This window comes from Saccopteryx bilineata, chromosome 11 (assembly GCF_036850765.1).
Source record: "Saccopteryx bilineata isolate mSacBil1 chromosome 11, mSacBil1_pri_phased_curated, whole genome shotgun sequence".
In the NCBI taxonomy this organism is placed as follows: Eukaryota; Metazoa; Chordata; class Mammalia; order Chiroptera; family Emballonuridae; genus Saccopteryx; species Saccopteryx bilineata.
In genome coordinates, this window is record NC_089500.1 from 20,292,623 (window position 1) to 20,308,648 (window position 16,026).

The 16,026-nt window shown below is 45.5% G+C and overlaps 1 protein-coding gene across 2 annotated transcripts in view; it reads left to right on the forward strand.

Moving 5' to 3' along the window:
• MYO5B (myosin VB) overlaps window positions 1–16,026 on the forward strand; it is a 319,106-nt gene that overhangs the window by 203,005 nt on the left and 100,075 nt on the right. For both annotated transcript variants that reach the window (XM_066246550.1, XM_066246549.1), the window contains exons 11-12: window positions 3,986–4,067; window positions 4,607–4,747. In XM_066246550.1, the coding sequence (XP_066102647.1) occupies window positions 3,986–4,067; window positions 4,607–4,747 (223 nt within the window). The remainder of the gene's footprint in view (window positions 1–3,985; window positions 4,068–4,606; window positions 4,748–16,026) is intronic.

The following is a 16,026-nucleotide window of genomic DNA, read 5'->3' on the forward strand; positions in this document are numbered from 1 at the left end:
CTGTTTCTGTGAGTTTGCTACTTTAGGTACTTCATGTAACCGGAATCAATAGTTCATATATGTGGAATCATGCAATATTTGTCTTTTCGTGGTAGAATAGTCGAGGGTGACCTTGGTAAAAAGAGGAAGATGAGGCGGAGCTGAGCGAGTCCTATCCCTTTGACCCGTGCTCCGGAGGAAGGACACCTTCCCAAACTTCAAAGCCTCTCTTTGCCTCTCTGCTCTGAGGTGAGAGCTTTGTGGACGGTAGTAATTAACTCAGAGTGACTGGCCTCCTGCTTTTCATTGCAGTTTCACCTGCCCACACACACTGCCTTATTTTAAGAAGCATGTGTGACCCTTACCACACCCAGAAATGGGGGTAGAATGAGGAGATTATTTGTCTGCTACTGTTTGAATAGAGGAGGAAATTGAAGTAGGGGTGAGAATTGTACCACCACCAATACAGATCTCCGGTCTCAGCATCAAGTCCTGGCTCTAATCTTCCTTCCATCCAAGGATTTGGCCTAAATAGTGTTGGAGGAGATGGTACAGGGGACATCCAGTTCCCTATAGTGGATACATTTCTTTGTGACGTGTTAATGTTGATGAACTGATTCATTGTGTTTATTTGAAAAAGTCATCTCTCTTGAAGGAATGAATGGCTTCCAATATAATTCTATTGTAGAGGAGAAGTCCTATTTTCCTGTCTGTGGTTTTCTGAGGTCAGGTGTCTTAGACATTCTCCACGCTACCCAAAGCCCTCATTCATCTCTGGTCCTTCAGCCTTACAGTAATTATCCTAGATGGAGGAGGAATTTTTTCCAGATAATATCTTAGAAATAGGGAAATTATGAGCTAATTTCAGGCCCTCTCAAATTAATGAGAATATTCTTTGTGTAGTGCTATCAATGTAAACCTTTTAAAAATGGTAAGTGGGAGATATTTAAATCCTTTATCTGTGGAGCTCAGTAGAAACCCTGCAAGTACACACAATTGCTATTATCTGGCCAATTGCTAGGGTGGCTCTTTTATCTTCCTTCTGGGTTTTATTAATTAAATTTTCCCTGGGGATTGGCTGCACTCTCTTGGCGTGCAGTGGGGTGGGGGCAGGGAGGAGGTGAGGTTGTAAGAGACGTACCTGGGTCTGGAGGACCCTGTCTGGGCTGAGCTGGCTGCACACCAGGGTACCACCTGGCAGACCCCGGCTTCCCTCCTGCTCGCTCCGGGGTACAGCCCCAGCTCGGCTTTTGTGTCTTTGATCTTGTTTTATTAACCTTGATCTACTTCTTCTATGTGGGCTGTTCTTTAATGTGGCGTTGGCAAGCAGTTAACTCCTTTGATCCCAAACTGCATTCCTGTGTCTCCATGTGTTCTTCTTCAGTGGGGTGGTGGGCACCAAGGAGGAGGGAAGCCTGTTGTGTTCCTGGGCACTGACCCAGCCCGTTGCGTGTCGGATGCATTTATTTTTGCTGGTCCCTCTACATGAAATATTTCTCTCCACCACCATCGAATCCAGCCCCTCCCTGGGGCAGCACCAACGTTTTTATTTGGGAGTGGTCGTTATGGAGTCCGTTCTGTATGGAAGGGCTGGCACCATTTTATGTGAGATGAGGAAGTGCCGTTGTCCGTACTGAAGAAGGAGAAAGGTGAGCATTGAGGTTATGGGGAAGGCTGCAGCCTGTGCCCCCGGCCCAGGTCCCTCGTGGGGGTCACTGCTCTCCATGTGCTCATGGAGAAGGTACCCTTCTTCCGGAAAGTTAGCCTTCTTGTTCACAGCCCTCCCAAGTCATCACTCCTTTCTTTTCTTAATGAAACATTTGCTCTTCTCTAAATTAAGAATGTGGTCTCAGAAATCAGAATCTCTGGGTTCAAATGCCGGGTCTTCTGCCTACTGACTCTCTGATTTGGGGCAGGTCATTTAATCTCCCTGTACCTAATTCCATCAAAGGGTGGGATCAGTGACACACCCTCGCTCTTGGTTGTTGTGGGCACAAAATGGGTGAGAACCCATGAAACACGTGGGCGTCACACTCCAGGCGTTCATCAGCAGGGCCGCTGCCGGTTCGTTCAGCCTGCTGTGTGCATGAGGAAAGGGCCCCTCTTCCTCCTAGATGTCTTCCCCTTCCCACTGCCTCAGCCTGCTGACATTACCCAGCATGCACGAGGGCCCCGCTCCTTTGTAGCTACAGCTGCAGATGCTGATACCGTGCTCCCTGCTTGCCGAGCTGTGCCACACCCGTTTGGTTGTGGAGGTGAATCTCACCTGTATGCGCCATTGGAAGTCCTCTCATTTTCACCTCCCTTAATGTCTTTAGAAACTTTCCATCACTTGCCCACTGCCAGTGTTAGTTAGGCCCTGATTGGACCTTGCCTGGATTATTGCTCCAGTCATAACTGCCTTCAATCTTGTACACCTTCCCCCAAATCACGGTTTTCTCCACCCTCTTGTCAGTTTCTGAGATGCAAATCTGATGGTCATTTTTTAACATAAAAATCCTTCAAATTCTCCCATTGCCCCAGTAAAATGCAAACCCCTTAGGGCAGCGTTCACAGCCTGCAGACAGGACCCCTGCCCGGCTTTGCAGTGCTGTCTCAGCTGCTGGCCAAACCCCCTCTCTGCGGCCTCCACTTCCTCTCCACCCCCAACCCCGCAGCGGTCCAGCCGTTTACAAACATGTCAGTCAATCGGTAAGTGACAGGGCTGATAAAGTATGAATCATTCAAACACATCCATTTTTTAAAATTAAAACCCAGCAAAGACTTCAGCCATGATCACAGACAACTCAAAGTACACATGACTGGCACCCACCTACAGAATAATGTTGAATGTCATTAATGATCAGAGATGAAAATTCAAACAGAAACATTATTTATGTACTAAATCAACAAAAACTTTTAAAAGTTAGTCTACCCTGTGGACCAGAGAGCTGGGACCCCTGAATACTCCCAGTGCGGGCGAGAAGGAGCACGAGGGAACTTTCTGGAGAGATGAAATGTTGTGTCTTGAGTTGTGGTGCTAGACACACTCTGTGTAACGTTTGTCAGAAACTCATCGGAGTTCACCTGTGAATTTGCAGCATCTTGTATGTAAACTCTAACTCGATAAACACGAATTTAAACAATAAAACACACCCTTAGCCAGCACGAGGATAACAAGATGTGCTTGTACATCAGGAGGCAGAGACCGGGGCTGGGGGTGATGGCATAAGCCTGCGCCCCCTTTCTGGCAGTTCTTTTGCTTTTACCGCTTAAGAAGCCATACTTGGGCGCGGTGCTTCTCTGAGGACAACATGCTATGGAGAGAATCATGAAGCTAAAGATGCACCTTCAGCACCTGAGCTCTGGAGGAAGAACCCAAAGGTCCTGCAGTAGGAGATGGTTACCTTGTGACTCACTGTAGGGGTGTGGGGAGCACTGCCAACCCACGACCTCTGGGTGGAACAACCACTCCCAGGCTTGTGGTGGGGGGCAGGGGGAGCACCAGCTAAACTTCAGGCCCATATGTCCCCTCACCTGGCGCCCTGTGATGTCCTCAGTTCAGTCCGCACAATGGTGGATGAGGCAGATATTAAAATGGATGCTCCTGAGGAACAATGGCATGAGGAGATGTTTGCCATGGAGAGTTAAATGATAAAAACAGGCCCAATTTTACATAGAATTCTAACTTGCTCAAAAAGGTCAAAATCAGTGAAAAGAAACCTACCGAAATGTACCCGGTGGTCAGGTTGAGTGACAGGATCATGAGCGACTTTCTCTCATATCTGCTTTTCCTGATTATGGAAATAGGTGTGCGTTCTCGCTCTCCTACTATAACAGGACACTGTCAGGGTACTGTACATGCCACAGCGGTCTCCAGGCACAAGAGCAGCGAACGGGACTTCTGTGCCGAGTGCAGGGTGGAGCTGACGGGAGTAGACAGAGGGTGAGGGCAGTCTTTCCGAAGTCCCTGTGATCCCTTCAGTAATGAGAAACGTCCTATGTCCTCCCTCTTTCCATTCTGCAGGTTTGAGACGTTTGAGGTAAACAGCTTTGAGCAGTTTTGTATCAACTATGCCAACGAGAAGCTTCAGCAGCAGTTCAACTCGGTAGGTTTGGCTTCTGGACCTGGGTTTCAGGGTGGGGGGGACCTCTGTCTTCCCGAGAGTGACGGCCCGGGCCTCTTCTCTTCCATCCGGGGCCAGTGGGCTCGGGCTCTGCCCTGACCTTGCACTGGTTTCCCGGTGGTGCCCGGCCTTCGGAAGGTATGCCCTGCTGCTCAAGACGAGATCTGAGTGGGGAGCTGGGTTATGAGGGTGAGGGAGCCTCTTCTTGGCTTTGACTCCCGCTCCTCTGAGCCGGGGCTTCGGGGAACTTAAGCAATTGCAAGCAGACAGAGGCTTCTTGGGATGAGTTGGGGTATGGCGTCACAGGCGATGATGAGAACCCCTTAGGGAGGGGTTCACATGGGAGTGAGCATCACCTAACTAAGCTTTCTGCCATTGTGACTGTGACTCGGGGCCCGAAGCTTTTCTGGAGGGCGTGCACCAGCCTCCAGGACTCAGACCCACGTGGTCGCAGCTCGGAGGAGATGGATGTTAACATGCACAGGCAGCTCACTGACCTTGGCTCTTCACTTCTCACCCAGCATGTCTTCAAACTGGAGCAGGAGGAATACATGAAGGAGCAGATCCCTTGGACCTTGATTGACTTTTATGACAACCAACCCTGTATCGACCTCATAGAAGCTAAGCTGGGCATCCTAGACCTGTTGGATGAGGAGTGTAAGGTAAAGCTGGTGATGCTGTCATTGACTACGTCAGTTCTAGGCGTGAGGTGGGACGGAGGACAGCTGAGGGGTGCAGGGCAGCACCTGAGGCCTCAGAGCTGGAATTTCATCTGGAATTAGCCTGCCTTTCGTGTGCTGAGGGAAGCCCTGGGGTCCATTCTGCTTACCAGAAGGTGCTAGAAGGTAACCTGACTAGCAAGCATTGCTGTCACTGTGCTCTCTCTTTTGGCAAAGACTCAGTGGTTTGATTGGCATGATAGGATGGTGGTATGGATTCGATGCCCAGATAGCCTGGGTTCTGAGAGAAGGACCTCAGCATGCAAACAGGTTCCCCAGGGAGTGGGGTCAGGCACCCGGATGGCCCTGCTGTGCCCAGTGGCTTGTGGGGGACGGAGCTGCATGGCTTGGGGGCTGGGGAGGGCCATCATTTCCCCCATCCAGCCTTTTGTGGATTCTACCAGGTGGGACAGGAAGCGTCCTAGATTGCCAGTGTGGGAGCACCAGGCAGCCTTGGGGACGGGGCAGGGAATCCAGGTGATACTTTGGCCTCTGGTTTCCTGCCCTATGACCTAGTGGGGTTGGATCTGATGAGCTTCCAAATTTCTCCCACTTTAGTGGTTGGTGATAAGGAAGTGAATATATACCAACCTGTCCAGTGATGGAAACATTAGTCAGAAGGTGTAGAAACCACACGCTTCTTGTGTGGGAGGGGAAGGAGGCAGGTACGTTCTCCTCGGTCTCCCACATCTGCCGGCAGAGGGCGGAGCATGGCTCCATGGCTTGGGAGGACAGGTGTTCCCCTTCTAGAGGCCTCCCTGAGTTTCACTGCCTATGAAAAGGAAAGGGAAGGGGAAGGTGAGTAGGACAGTAGAAGACAGAGTGAGAATATACTGAAGCCCACGGTTTGCACGTTTTTATCTCCTGACGGTTTTCAGAGTTTCTTCAGAGCCACGGGCTTTGTCCTGAGTGAGGTCAAGGCAGGGTAGCTCCTCAGTGTGGAGGCAGTGGGCCTCGGTATGCTTCTCCGGCGACGTCGCAGTAAAGCTGTTAGGACAGTTGTCCCTGCATCGAGTGGCACTGGCTCAGTGACTGAAGTCACAGCACACCCCCTCCAGGGTCCTCTCCTGCTGTCACCACTCACTCATTCTCTTGGTTCAGTGTCCACTGCCAACGTCCCTCCCTTCCCTTGAGTGGCAGGAACACGCTCCCCCTCCCCCAGTCTCTTGGGATTCGGTCTCTACAGTCCTGTGTCCTGCAGTGTCGCTGCCCCCAGGCCCTCGCTCCAGGAGGGCTCCGGCTTCCCTGCCCTCCCCCGGCCGGAAGGGCCAGGTGTTCCGAGGAGTGCGTGAGGCAGGTGGTTCTTCCTGTGTTGGTCTCCCTGGTTCTGTGATGCAGAGCTGACTGGGACGTGAACCCTAACCCTTGGGGACATGGGCCCTCCTCTCCCGGGCACACGCACCTCTCATGAAGCCAGCGAAGAGTTTCAGGATGCTCGATTCTGTGAGTGGAACAGCTGCCTGGTTGACTCTTGATGTTCTCGCCCTGCCGTTAGCAGGCAGAGGGGGCCACTGTGGGTTTGTCTTGGCTTGTGGTTTGAGGATCTGAGAGGTTCCCCTACCCAAGGGACCGTGTCCCAGGAATGTCACGGCAGAGCGATGGGAGCACTGGTCCAAAAGCACAGGTGCGGAGACCTCAGACCACTCTTCAAGGAGTGGGCCACGGGCCACTGAGAGGAAGTCCAGAGAGGTGAGGGGCTGGGAGCAGGTGGTCGCAGGAGTGGTGGGGAGCTCCTGGCAGGTGGCGGGAAAGTGGGCGGCAGTCACAGCAAGGCCCAAGGTGCAAACCACATTCAGCAGCCAGGAAAGTAACTTGGCAGCTGTGGGGGTTCCCACTGCAGGGGGAATCCCTGCAGCCCCCTGCTCTCAGTCCTCCTGCTGCATGCTGATGGGAAGTAAAATCCAGCCAGGTGGGTGATCTCTGCCTTATGCTCTGTAGAACCTTCTGTTTGGGTCGGATTTGTAAAACTGTGTCCAACTCAAACCACTACCACTGCAATTACTCAGGCCCCCAGAATGTGTTATGAGTCTACTGTATGTCTGGTCTTGAGGGAAAGTCCTCAGGAGAGAAGGAAGGGACCGTCCTGCTGGCCAGCAAGGGAGGAGGGACAGGATGGGCCCCTGAGGAGCGTGGCCTGAGGGGTGGCTGCAGGCAGGCCCCAGGGTCCCGGAGCAGGCTGGAGAGGCACGGACCACAGCTAAACAGAACGGAGGGCAGGTGAGGCCAACACAGGGGCTCCCGGGCCACACGCAGCCGCTGGGGTTCTCTATTCCATCTCCTTGTTTCCTCCTTAGCAGGGCCAGTCTGAGGAAAGCCTGGATCCCCTGCTAGTCAAGCAGGCGGGGGCTCCGAAGGGTGTGACACGGGACAGGTGTGGTCAGATGAGACTCATTCTCCAACAGCTCTCTCTGGTGACTATGAAAGCCAAGCTGGAGAGAGACTGAGCAGGGGAGGTGGCAGTAGGCTCGATGAGTGGGAGAGGGGCTCTGGAAGGCGCCGGCCAAGGGGAGGGCCTCTGAGGGGAGGGCCCCTGCGTTCCCCAGCACGCTGTCACTGTCGGGTAGAGCAGCTCCCAGGGAGTTGTCTGGGCAGAAGCCTATTTCAGTATTTTTTTTCCTTACAAATACAAATTAAACATGAAAACAGCTCTACTTCAAAAGACCCTAACAATTCAGGAAGAGTATATTCATTGCATTCTAAACATTTAAAACCTGTCTCACAATTTCTGTTTCAATGGTAAAGAAACAGTCGGTTATACATTCTTTTGAAAAGGATTCTATTCGCTGCATATTCCAGAGCTACTGAGGGCCACAGTCTAGATTTTTATCAGAATACAAGACTGGCTTGCTTTCTCCAGTGCCCGTTCTAAATCTACTGTGGAAGGAGCTTCGGAGATTAGTGCCTTCCCCCTCTCCCTGCTGCTGTGGCGGCCTTTAGATCTCTGCTGTCACTCAGGAGGGCGTGATGGGGAAGGTGCATGTGGCAGAGCCAGCCTGTCCCTGTGTGAACCCCAGCTCTGCTACTGCCCAGCTGCGGGTCCTCGGGTAAGGCCCTGCCCTCTCTGTCTCAGCGTCCTTGCCTATAAGACATGTATGAACATAGTGCCTAGCTCCTAGGATTATAGTGAGGATGAAGTGAGTAGTGACACCTGAAATATATAGGAAATCGCCTGGAAAATCATAACCACTGTGAGCATTCGCTGTGAGAATCTTAATTGTGAATTTGCGCTGGCCCTTATTTTCAGTCGAGGCTGGGGAGTGAGAAGAGAGACTGGCCTTCACCTGGAATGTGTGCACTTGACCCTGCTCGCTGATTGATGCCAGTCTAAATTAGTAACTGTGTAGGATTGTAGAGTCTTTTGACAGAAGTCCAGTTTCATTGTCAAAACAAGATGGTTCTGATACCAGCAAATATAGGTGTTAGCTTAGGTGGGGCTTCTCATCCCAGCCCTGCCCTTTCTGTTCTGCCCACCCCAGTCCCGCCAGCCCTGGGTCCCTAGTGTTCCTGTCCTCTGTCCCTGCCCCGACAGCCCTGCCATGCTGACCCCTGCCTTCCCCGTACCTGCTGTTTCTAAATACGGCATGCTTGGAGGCAAAAATAAAACGGCATGTGTAAAAATGCTGAATTAGATATATTTTATATTGTCTGCCTGATACAATTAATAGCCTCTTTCAAGAAAAAGCTTTTTTTTCTTGAACTTTCTACAGCACTTAGCACTGGGATATTCAATACTAGTTATACCAGACAGAGCATCGAGAAAAATCTGATTTGCTTACAAAGTAGTTGAGAAGTCTGTTCTCAACTGTGTAAGCATTTTCCTTATGGCACAAACTTTACTAATTTACTAAGCAAAGCTCTTTTTAAATGGCTAGTGCGGGAGTGACGTCACGGAAATGGCGCCGTGAGCAGCGCGTCCGACAGCTCTCCCCTAAATCACAACAAATTTATCAACTAGAAACAGAAAAATTTATCCTCGGAGCATTCCGGAGTTCCACACAAACTGATAGCGAAAGGACTGTTATCACTTGAATCTGAGAGACGAGGGTGTGGAGGAATCTACCACAGGGACGTTCTTTCAAACCGCAAGGAAGTGCGCCTGTGGTGAGTCAGCCCATATACTTGGGAGCCGTGAGCCGCCGCGAGCGGCTGACGCGAGCCGCCACCGCGAGCCGCCGCAAGCCCCCGCGAGCCGCCGCCGCGAGCGGCCGCCAGGAGCCCCCCGCGAGCCGCCGCGAGCAGCCGCTTGCGCGCCCGGTCCGGTTGAGCACCGCTGACGTTCCCAGCGGCCCGCACACTGCGAGTGGGGGTTGCCGGCCACCGGTGCCCGGAGCGCCCCATTTGTGCGCGTGCCTTGGGCATTCCACGCGCCCAGGGCGCCCTGCTGGCCCGCACACCCAGGGGGCTCCATTATCCTGCGCCTGGTGCGGTCCGCGAGCGGGAGAGGCTTGGGAGATTCTCTCCGTGGGCGGGGCACCTCACCCAGCCATTCAAGCTAACAATCAAGCGTTGGGGGAGGGGCGCGCGCAGGCAGCCTAAAATACCTTCGGAAGCACAGCTGCGACCCAATCACTGAAATTAGCTTAACCCATAAAATCTGCGCACCCTCGGTTCTAATTGATAAGATCTCTCTCAGTTCAGCGATCCAAGACAAGAGGCGTGATATTTTTTAGTGCCTCTCGCTAAAGGGGCGGGGGCAACTTCTGATTGATAGAGCCTCCATATTCAGGGATAAACGCTAACAAGAAGGACTTGGCAGATAATAAGGTCTATACTACACTAGTCGTAAGCAGAGACTAGTGCCTCTTCTTCCCTGCAAAAACAGGCTACAAAGCGTGGAAAGCCTGGGTTGAGAGGTCCAACTAAATGATAGGAGCTGAACAGTCACCTTGACAACAATTGACTCCCACCCCCGCCTGATTACACTGGAGGCCCTGACTGTCAGAGCCTTTCCCAAAGCCTTGCATTGAGTGGGGATAGAGTGGGGATTTCCCAGCTCTTTGAGCCTCTTACTCCCCAGGCAGAAGCAGTTGCAGCCTTATAGCTGGATCACCAGACTGCTAATTCAGAAAGGGGGGACTAGGAGAGAGAATCCAGGAAAGCAAACTCTCTCATCGTTGGACCCTGCAAACGCCAACAAGCCTTGACTACCAGCAAGACTAAAGCCAATTATATGACATTGCCATAGAATCCCATCAACTGCAAATCCCTACCTAAGAGTGACACAGGGGCAGAGCCTGGGGTACAGAGTCACCAACCAGGAAGAGGGAGAGAAAAGAAAAAGGAAGAAGTTAACCTCTCAAAATCAAGAAAAACCCACAGACTTTACAACTTGATCCACTAATTTTTTTTGTTGTTGTTGTTGTTTGTTTCTTCTATCTTTTTGCCTTTATTTCCTCCACCTCGGTCCTTCTATTCTCTGCCCATCTTATGCTTCCCCTTTCTTGAACTACACTACCCATGAGTGTTGCATTTTATTTTTCTTCTTCATCCTCACCCTCCTTTAAGGTTATACTCCAAAACACTTAACTCTCACTCTCTCCTCTTTTGTTGTTTTTTTTTTTGTCTTGCTTTATTTTGTTTTTTTCTCTTCCTATTTTATTTCTTCCTTCATTTTTCTCTTTTTCTTATTTTTTCCTTTCTATTCGTTTTTTCTTTTCTCATTTTACTTTCCTCCCATATAATCCTCAATCACGAACAAATTAGTTAATTTGGGACTCAAGGCTTTTTTTTTTTTTGGCTTTATTTCTCTTTTTTGCTTTTGTTTTTATTTTTTTTTCTTGTTTGTTTATTTTTGTGGCATTTGGGTCCTCCCAACCCAAGGTCTCCATTGTATTTAGTCTTCGCTCCACTTAATACAACAGATTTTTACTTATTATTTTTATTTTTTCTTCTTTATTATTCTTTTTTGGTCCCTTTTTCTGGTTCCCTCTTATCCCTCTCATTATATCTCTTAGTTGACCATCACTTACAAGCAAATCATCTTATGCTTGTCTAAGATTTTCTTCCTTTTTTTTTTTTTTTTTGCATTTAGTAGGTCCCTACTCCCTTTTTTTTTGCCCCTTGAACTCTTCACCCCAAATCAGGCCCTCCATTATAGGCACGATATTTCCCTGAGGAGGGGAGAGGAGGGAAAGAGAAGAGAGAAAAAAAGGGGGAAATAATAAATTATTACTGTTTTTTTTTGTGGGGTGTTTTAACTTTTTTTTTTTTCTTTTTACCCTTTATTAATTCTAATTAGTGCTATCAATAAGACCACCCTCAGATGCCGATAAGAAAGAGGAAATCGAATATTATGGATACAAAAGAAAGAGAGGTAACACAAATAGATGTGGAAAAATCTATGGAGAAAAGACTTAACATATTGGAAGCCTTGGAGCTAAATGACAGAGAATTTAAAATAGAAATCTTAAAAATACTCAGAGATATACAAGAAAACACAGAAAGGCAATATAGGGAGATCAGAAAACAACTCAATGAACACAAAGAATATATTACCAAGGAAATCGAAACTATAAAAACAAATCAAACAGAAATGAAAAACTCAATTCACGAGCTGAAAAACGAGGTAACAAGCTTAGCTAACAGAACAGCCCAGATTAAAGATAGGATTAGTGAAGTAGAAGACAAACAACTTGAGGCACAACAGAGAGAAGAAGAAAGAGACTCAAAAATAATAAAAAACGAGAAAGCCCTACAGGAATTGTCTGACTCCATCAGAAAGAATAACATAAGAATAATAGGTATATCAGAGGGAGAAGAGAAAGAAAATGGAATGGAGAATATACTCAAACAAATAATAGACGAGAACTTCCCAAGCCTGTGGAAGGAACTAAAGCCTCAAATTCAAGAAGCAAACAGAACACCAAGTTTTCTTAACCCCAACAAACCCACTCCAAGGCACATCATAATAAAGATGACACAAACCAATGACAAAGAAAAAATTCTCAAGGCAGCCAGGGAAAAGAAGAGTACAACATATAAAGGAAGGCCTATTAGATTATCATCAGACTTCTCAGCAGAAACTCTACAAGCTAGAAGAGAGTGGACCCCAATATTTAAATCCCTGAAAGAGAGGAACTTTCAGCCAAGAATACTATACCCATCAAAGCTATCCTTCAAGTATGAAGGAGATATAAAAACATTCACAAATACAGAAAAGATGAGAGAATTTATCAACAGAAAGCCCCCACTCCAGGAAATACTAAGGGGGGTTTTCCAACCAGATTCAAAGAACAAAAGAAAACAACACCACAAGTAACAGCTCCACCAAGAACACAATAAAACCAAACTTAAACTGTGACAACAAAGGAAAAAAAGGGGGGAGAGGATGGAGATTAACAGTAGCAAAGGATGATGAAGTGCAGAAATACTTATAAGATAGGGTACTACAATGAATATGGTAGGTACCCTTTTCATTACTTAATGGTAACCACCCTTAAAAAAACCACCACAAAAACACTTGACTTAAAAAAGGTAGCAACAGAGGAAAGAAGTATGGAACACAAACAAACAAAAACAAATGATAGAAAAACAAAAGAGAAGAATCAAACTAGATACAAAACTAACAGAAAGCAATTTATAAAATGGCAGTAGGGAACCCACAAGTGTCAATAATTACACTAAATGTAAATGGATTAAACTTACCAATAAAAAGACACAGAGTAGCAGAATGGATTAAAAAAGAAAATCCAACTATATGCTGCCTACAAGAAACACATCTAAGCAACAAGGATAAAAACAAATTCAAAGTGAAAGGCTGGAAAACAATACTCCAAGCAAACAACACCCAAAAAAAAGCAGGCGTAGCAATACTCATATCTAATAATGCTGACTACAAGACAGAAAAAGTACTCAGAGACAAAAATGGTCATTTCATAATGATTAAGGGGAAGTTGAATCAAGAAGACATAACAATCCTTAATATATAGGCACCAAACCAAGGAGCACCAAAATATATAAGACAGCTACTTATTGACCTTAAAACAAAAACTAACAAAAATACAATCATACTTGGAGACCTCAATACACCGCTGACGGCTCTAGATCGGTCATCCAAACAGAGAATCAATAAAGATATAGTAGCCTTAAACGAAATACTAGAACACCTGGATATGATAGACATCTACAGGACACTTCATCCCAAAGCGACAGAGTATACATTTTTCTCTAGTGTACATGGAACATTCTCAAGAATTGACCATATGTTGGGCCACAAAGACAATATCAGCAAATTTAGAAAAATTGAAATTGTACCAAGCATATTTTCTGATCATAAAGCCTTGAAACTAGAATTCAACTGCAAAAAAGAGGGGGAAAAACCCACAAAAATGTGGAAACTAAACAACATACTTCTAAAAAATGAATGGGTCAAAGAAGAAATAAGCGCAGAAATCAAAAGATATATACAGACAAATGAAAATGAAAATACGACATATCAGAATCTCTGGGATGCAGCAAAAGCAGTAATAAGAGGAAAGTTCATATCACTTCAGGCCTATATGTTCAAACAAGAGAGAGCCGAAGTAAACCACTTAACTTCACACCTTAAGGAACTAGAAAAAGAAGAACAAAGACAACCCAAAACCAGCCGAAGAAAGGAGATAATAAAAATCAGAGCAGAAATAAATGAAATAGAGAACAGAAAAACTATAGAAAAAATCAATAAAACAAGGAGCTGGTTCTTTGAAAAGATCAACAAAATTGACAAACCCTTGGCAAGACTCACCAAGGAAAAAAGACACAGGACTCAAATAAATAAAATCCAAAATGAAAGAGGAGAGATCACCACAGACATCATAGATATACAAAGAATTATTGTAGAATACTATGAAAAATTATATGCCACCAAATACAACAATCTAGAAGAAATGGATAAATTCCTAGAACAATACAACCTTCCTAGACTGAGTCATGAAGAAGCAGAAAGCCTAAACAGACCAATCAGCAGGGAGGAAATAGAAAAAACTATTAAAAATCTCCCCAAAAATAAAAGTCCAGGCCCAGACGGTTATACTAGTGAATTCTATCAAACATTCAAAGAAGACTTGGTTCCTATTCTACTCAAAGTCTTCCAAAAAATTGAAGAAGAAGCAATACTTCCAAACACATTTTATGAGGCCAACATAACCCTCATACCAAAACCTGGCAAGGATGGCACAAAGAAAGAAAACTACAGACCAATATCTCTAATGAATACAGATGCTAAAATACTAAACAAAATACTGGCAAACCGAATATAACAACATATTAAAAAAATAATACATCATGATCAAGTGGGATTCATCCCAGAATCTCAAGGATGGTTCAACATACGCAAAACGGTTAACGTAATACACCATATCAACAAAACAAAGAACAAAAACCACATGATCTTATCAATAGATGCAGAAAAGGCTTTTGATAAAATACAACACAATTTTATGTTTAAGACTCTCAACAAAATGGGTATAGAAGGAAAATATCTCAACATGATAAAGGCCATATATGATAAACCATCAGCCAACATCCTATTAAACGGCATAAAACTGAGGACTTTCTACCTTAAATCAGGAACAAGACAGGGTTGTCCACTCTCTCCACTCTTATTCAACGTGGTGCTAGAAGTTCTGGCCAGAGCAATCAGACAAGACAAAGAAATAAAAGGCATCCATATCGGAAAAGAAGAAGTAAAGCTATCACTTTTTGCTGATGATATGATCCTATACATCGAAAACCCGAAGGACTCCACAAAAAGATTATTAGAAACAATAAACCAATACAGTAAGGTCGCAGGATACAAAATTAACATACAAAAGTCCATAGCCTTTCTATATGCCAACAATGAAATATTAGAAAACGAACTCAAAAAAATAATCCCCTTCACGATTGCAACAAAAAAAATAAAATATCTAGGAATAAACAAAGAACGTAAAGGACCTATATAATGAAAATTACAAAGCATTGTTAAGGGAAATCGAAAAAGATACAATGAGATGGAAAAATATTCCTTGTTCTTGGATAGGAAGAATAAATATAATCAAAATGGCCATATTACCCAAAGCAATATACAAATTTAATGCAATTCCCATCAAAATCCCTATGAGATTTTTTAAAGAAATGGAACAAAAAATCATCAGATTTATATGGAACTATAAAAAACCCCGAATAGCCAAAACAATCCTAAGGAAAAAGAATGAAGCTGGGGGCATTACAATACCTGACTTTAAACTATATTATAGGGCCACGATAATCAAAACAGCATGGTATTGGCAAAAAAATAGACACTCAGACCAATGGAACAGAATAGAAAGCCCAGAAATAAAACCACATATATATGGTCAAATAATCTTTGATAAAGGGGCCAACAACACACAATGGAGAAAAGAAAGCCTCTTCAACAAATGGTGTTGGGAAAACTGGAAAGCCACATGCAAAAGAATGAAACTCGACTACAGCCTGTCCCCGTGTACTAAAATTAATTCAAAATGGATCAAAGACCTAAATATAAGACCTGAAACAATAAAGTACATAGAAGAAGACATAGGTACTAAAATCATGGACCTGGGTTTTAAAGAACATTTTATGAACTTGACTCCAATGGCAAGAGAAGTGAAGGCAAAGATAAATGAATGGGACTACATCAGAATTAAAAGTTTTTGTTCAGGAAGAGAAACTGATATCAAAATAGACAGCCAACTATATGGGAACTGATATTTTCAAACGACAGCTCAGATAAGGGACTAATATCCAAAATTTACAAAGAACTCATAAAACTCAACAACAAACAAACAAACAATCCAATAAAAAAATGGGAAGAGGACATGAACAGACACTTCTCCCAGGAAGAGATACAAATGGCCAACAGATATATGAAAAGATGCTCAGCTTCATTAGTTATTAGAGAAATGCAAATCAAAACTACAATGAGATACCACCTCACTCCTGTTAGATTAGCTATTATCAACAAGACGGGTAATAGCAAATGTTGGAGAGGCTGTGGAGAAAAAGGAACCCTCATTCACTGTTGGTGGGACTGTAAAGTAGTACAACCATTATGGAGGAAAGTATGGTGGTTCCTCAAAAAACTGCAAATATAACTACCTTATGACCCAGCAATCCCTCTACTGGGTATATACCCCAAAACCTCAGAAACATTGATACGTGAAGACACATGTAGCCCCATGTTCATTGCAGCACTGTTCACAGTGGCCAAGACATGGAAACAACCAAAAAGCCCTTCAATA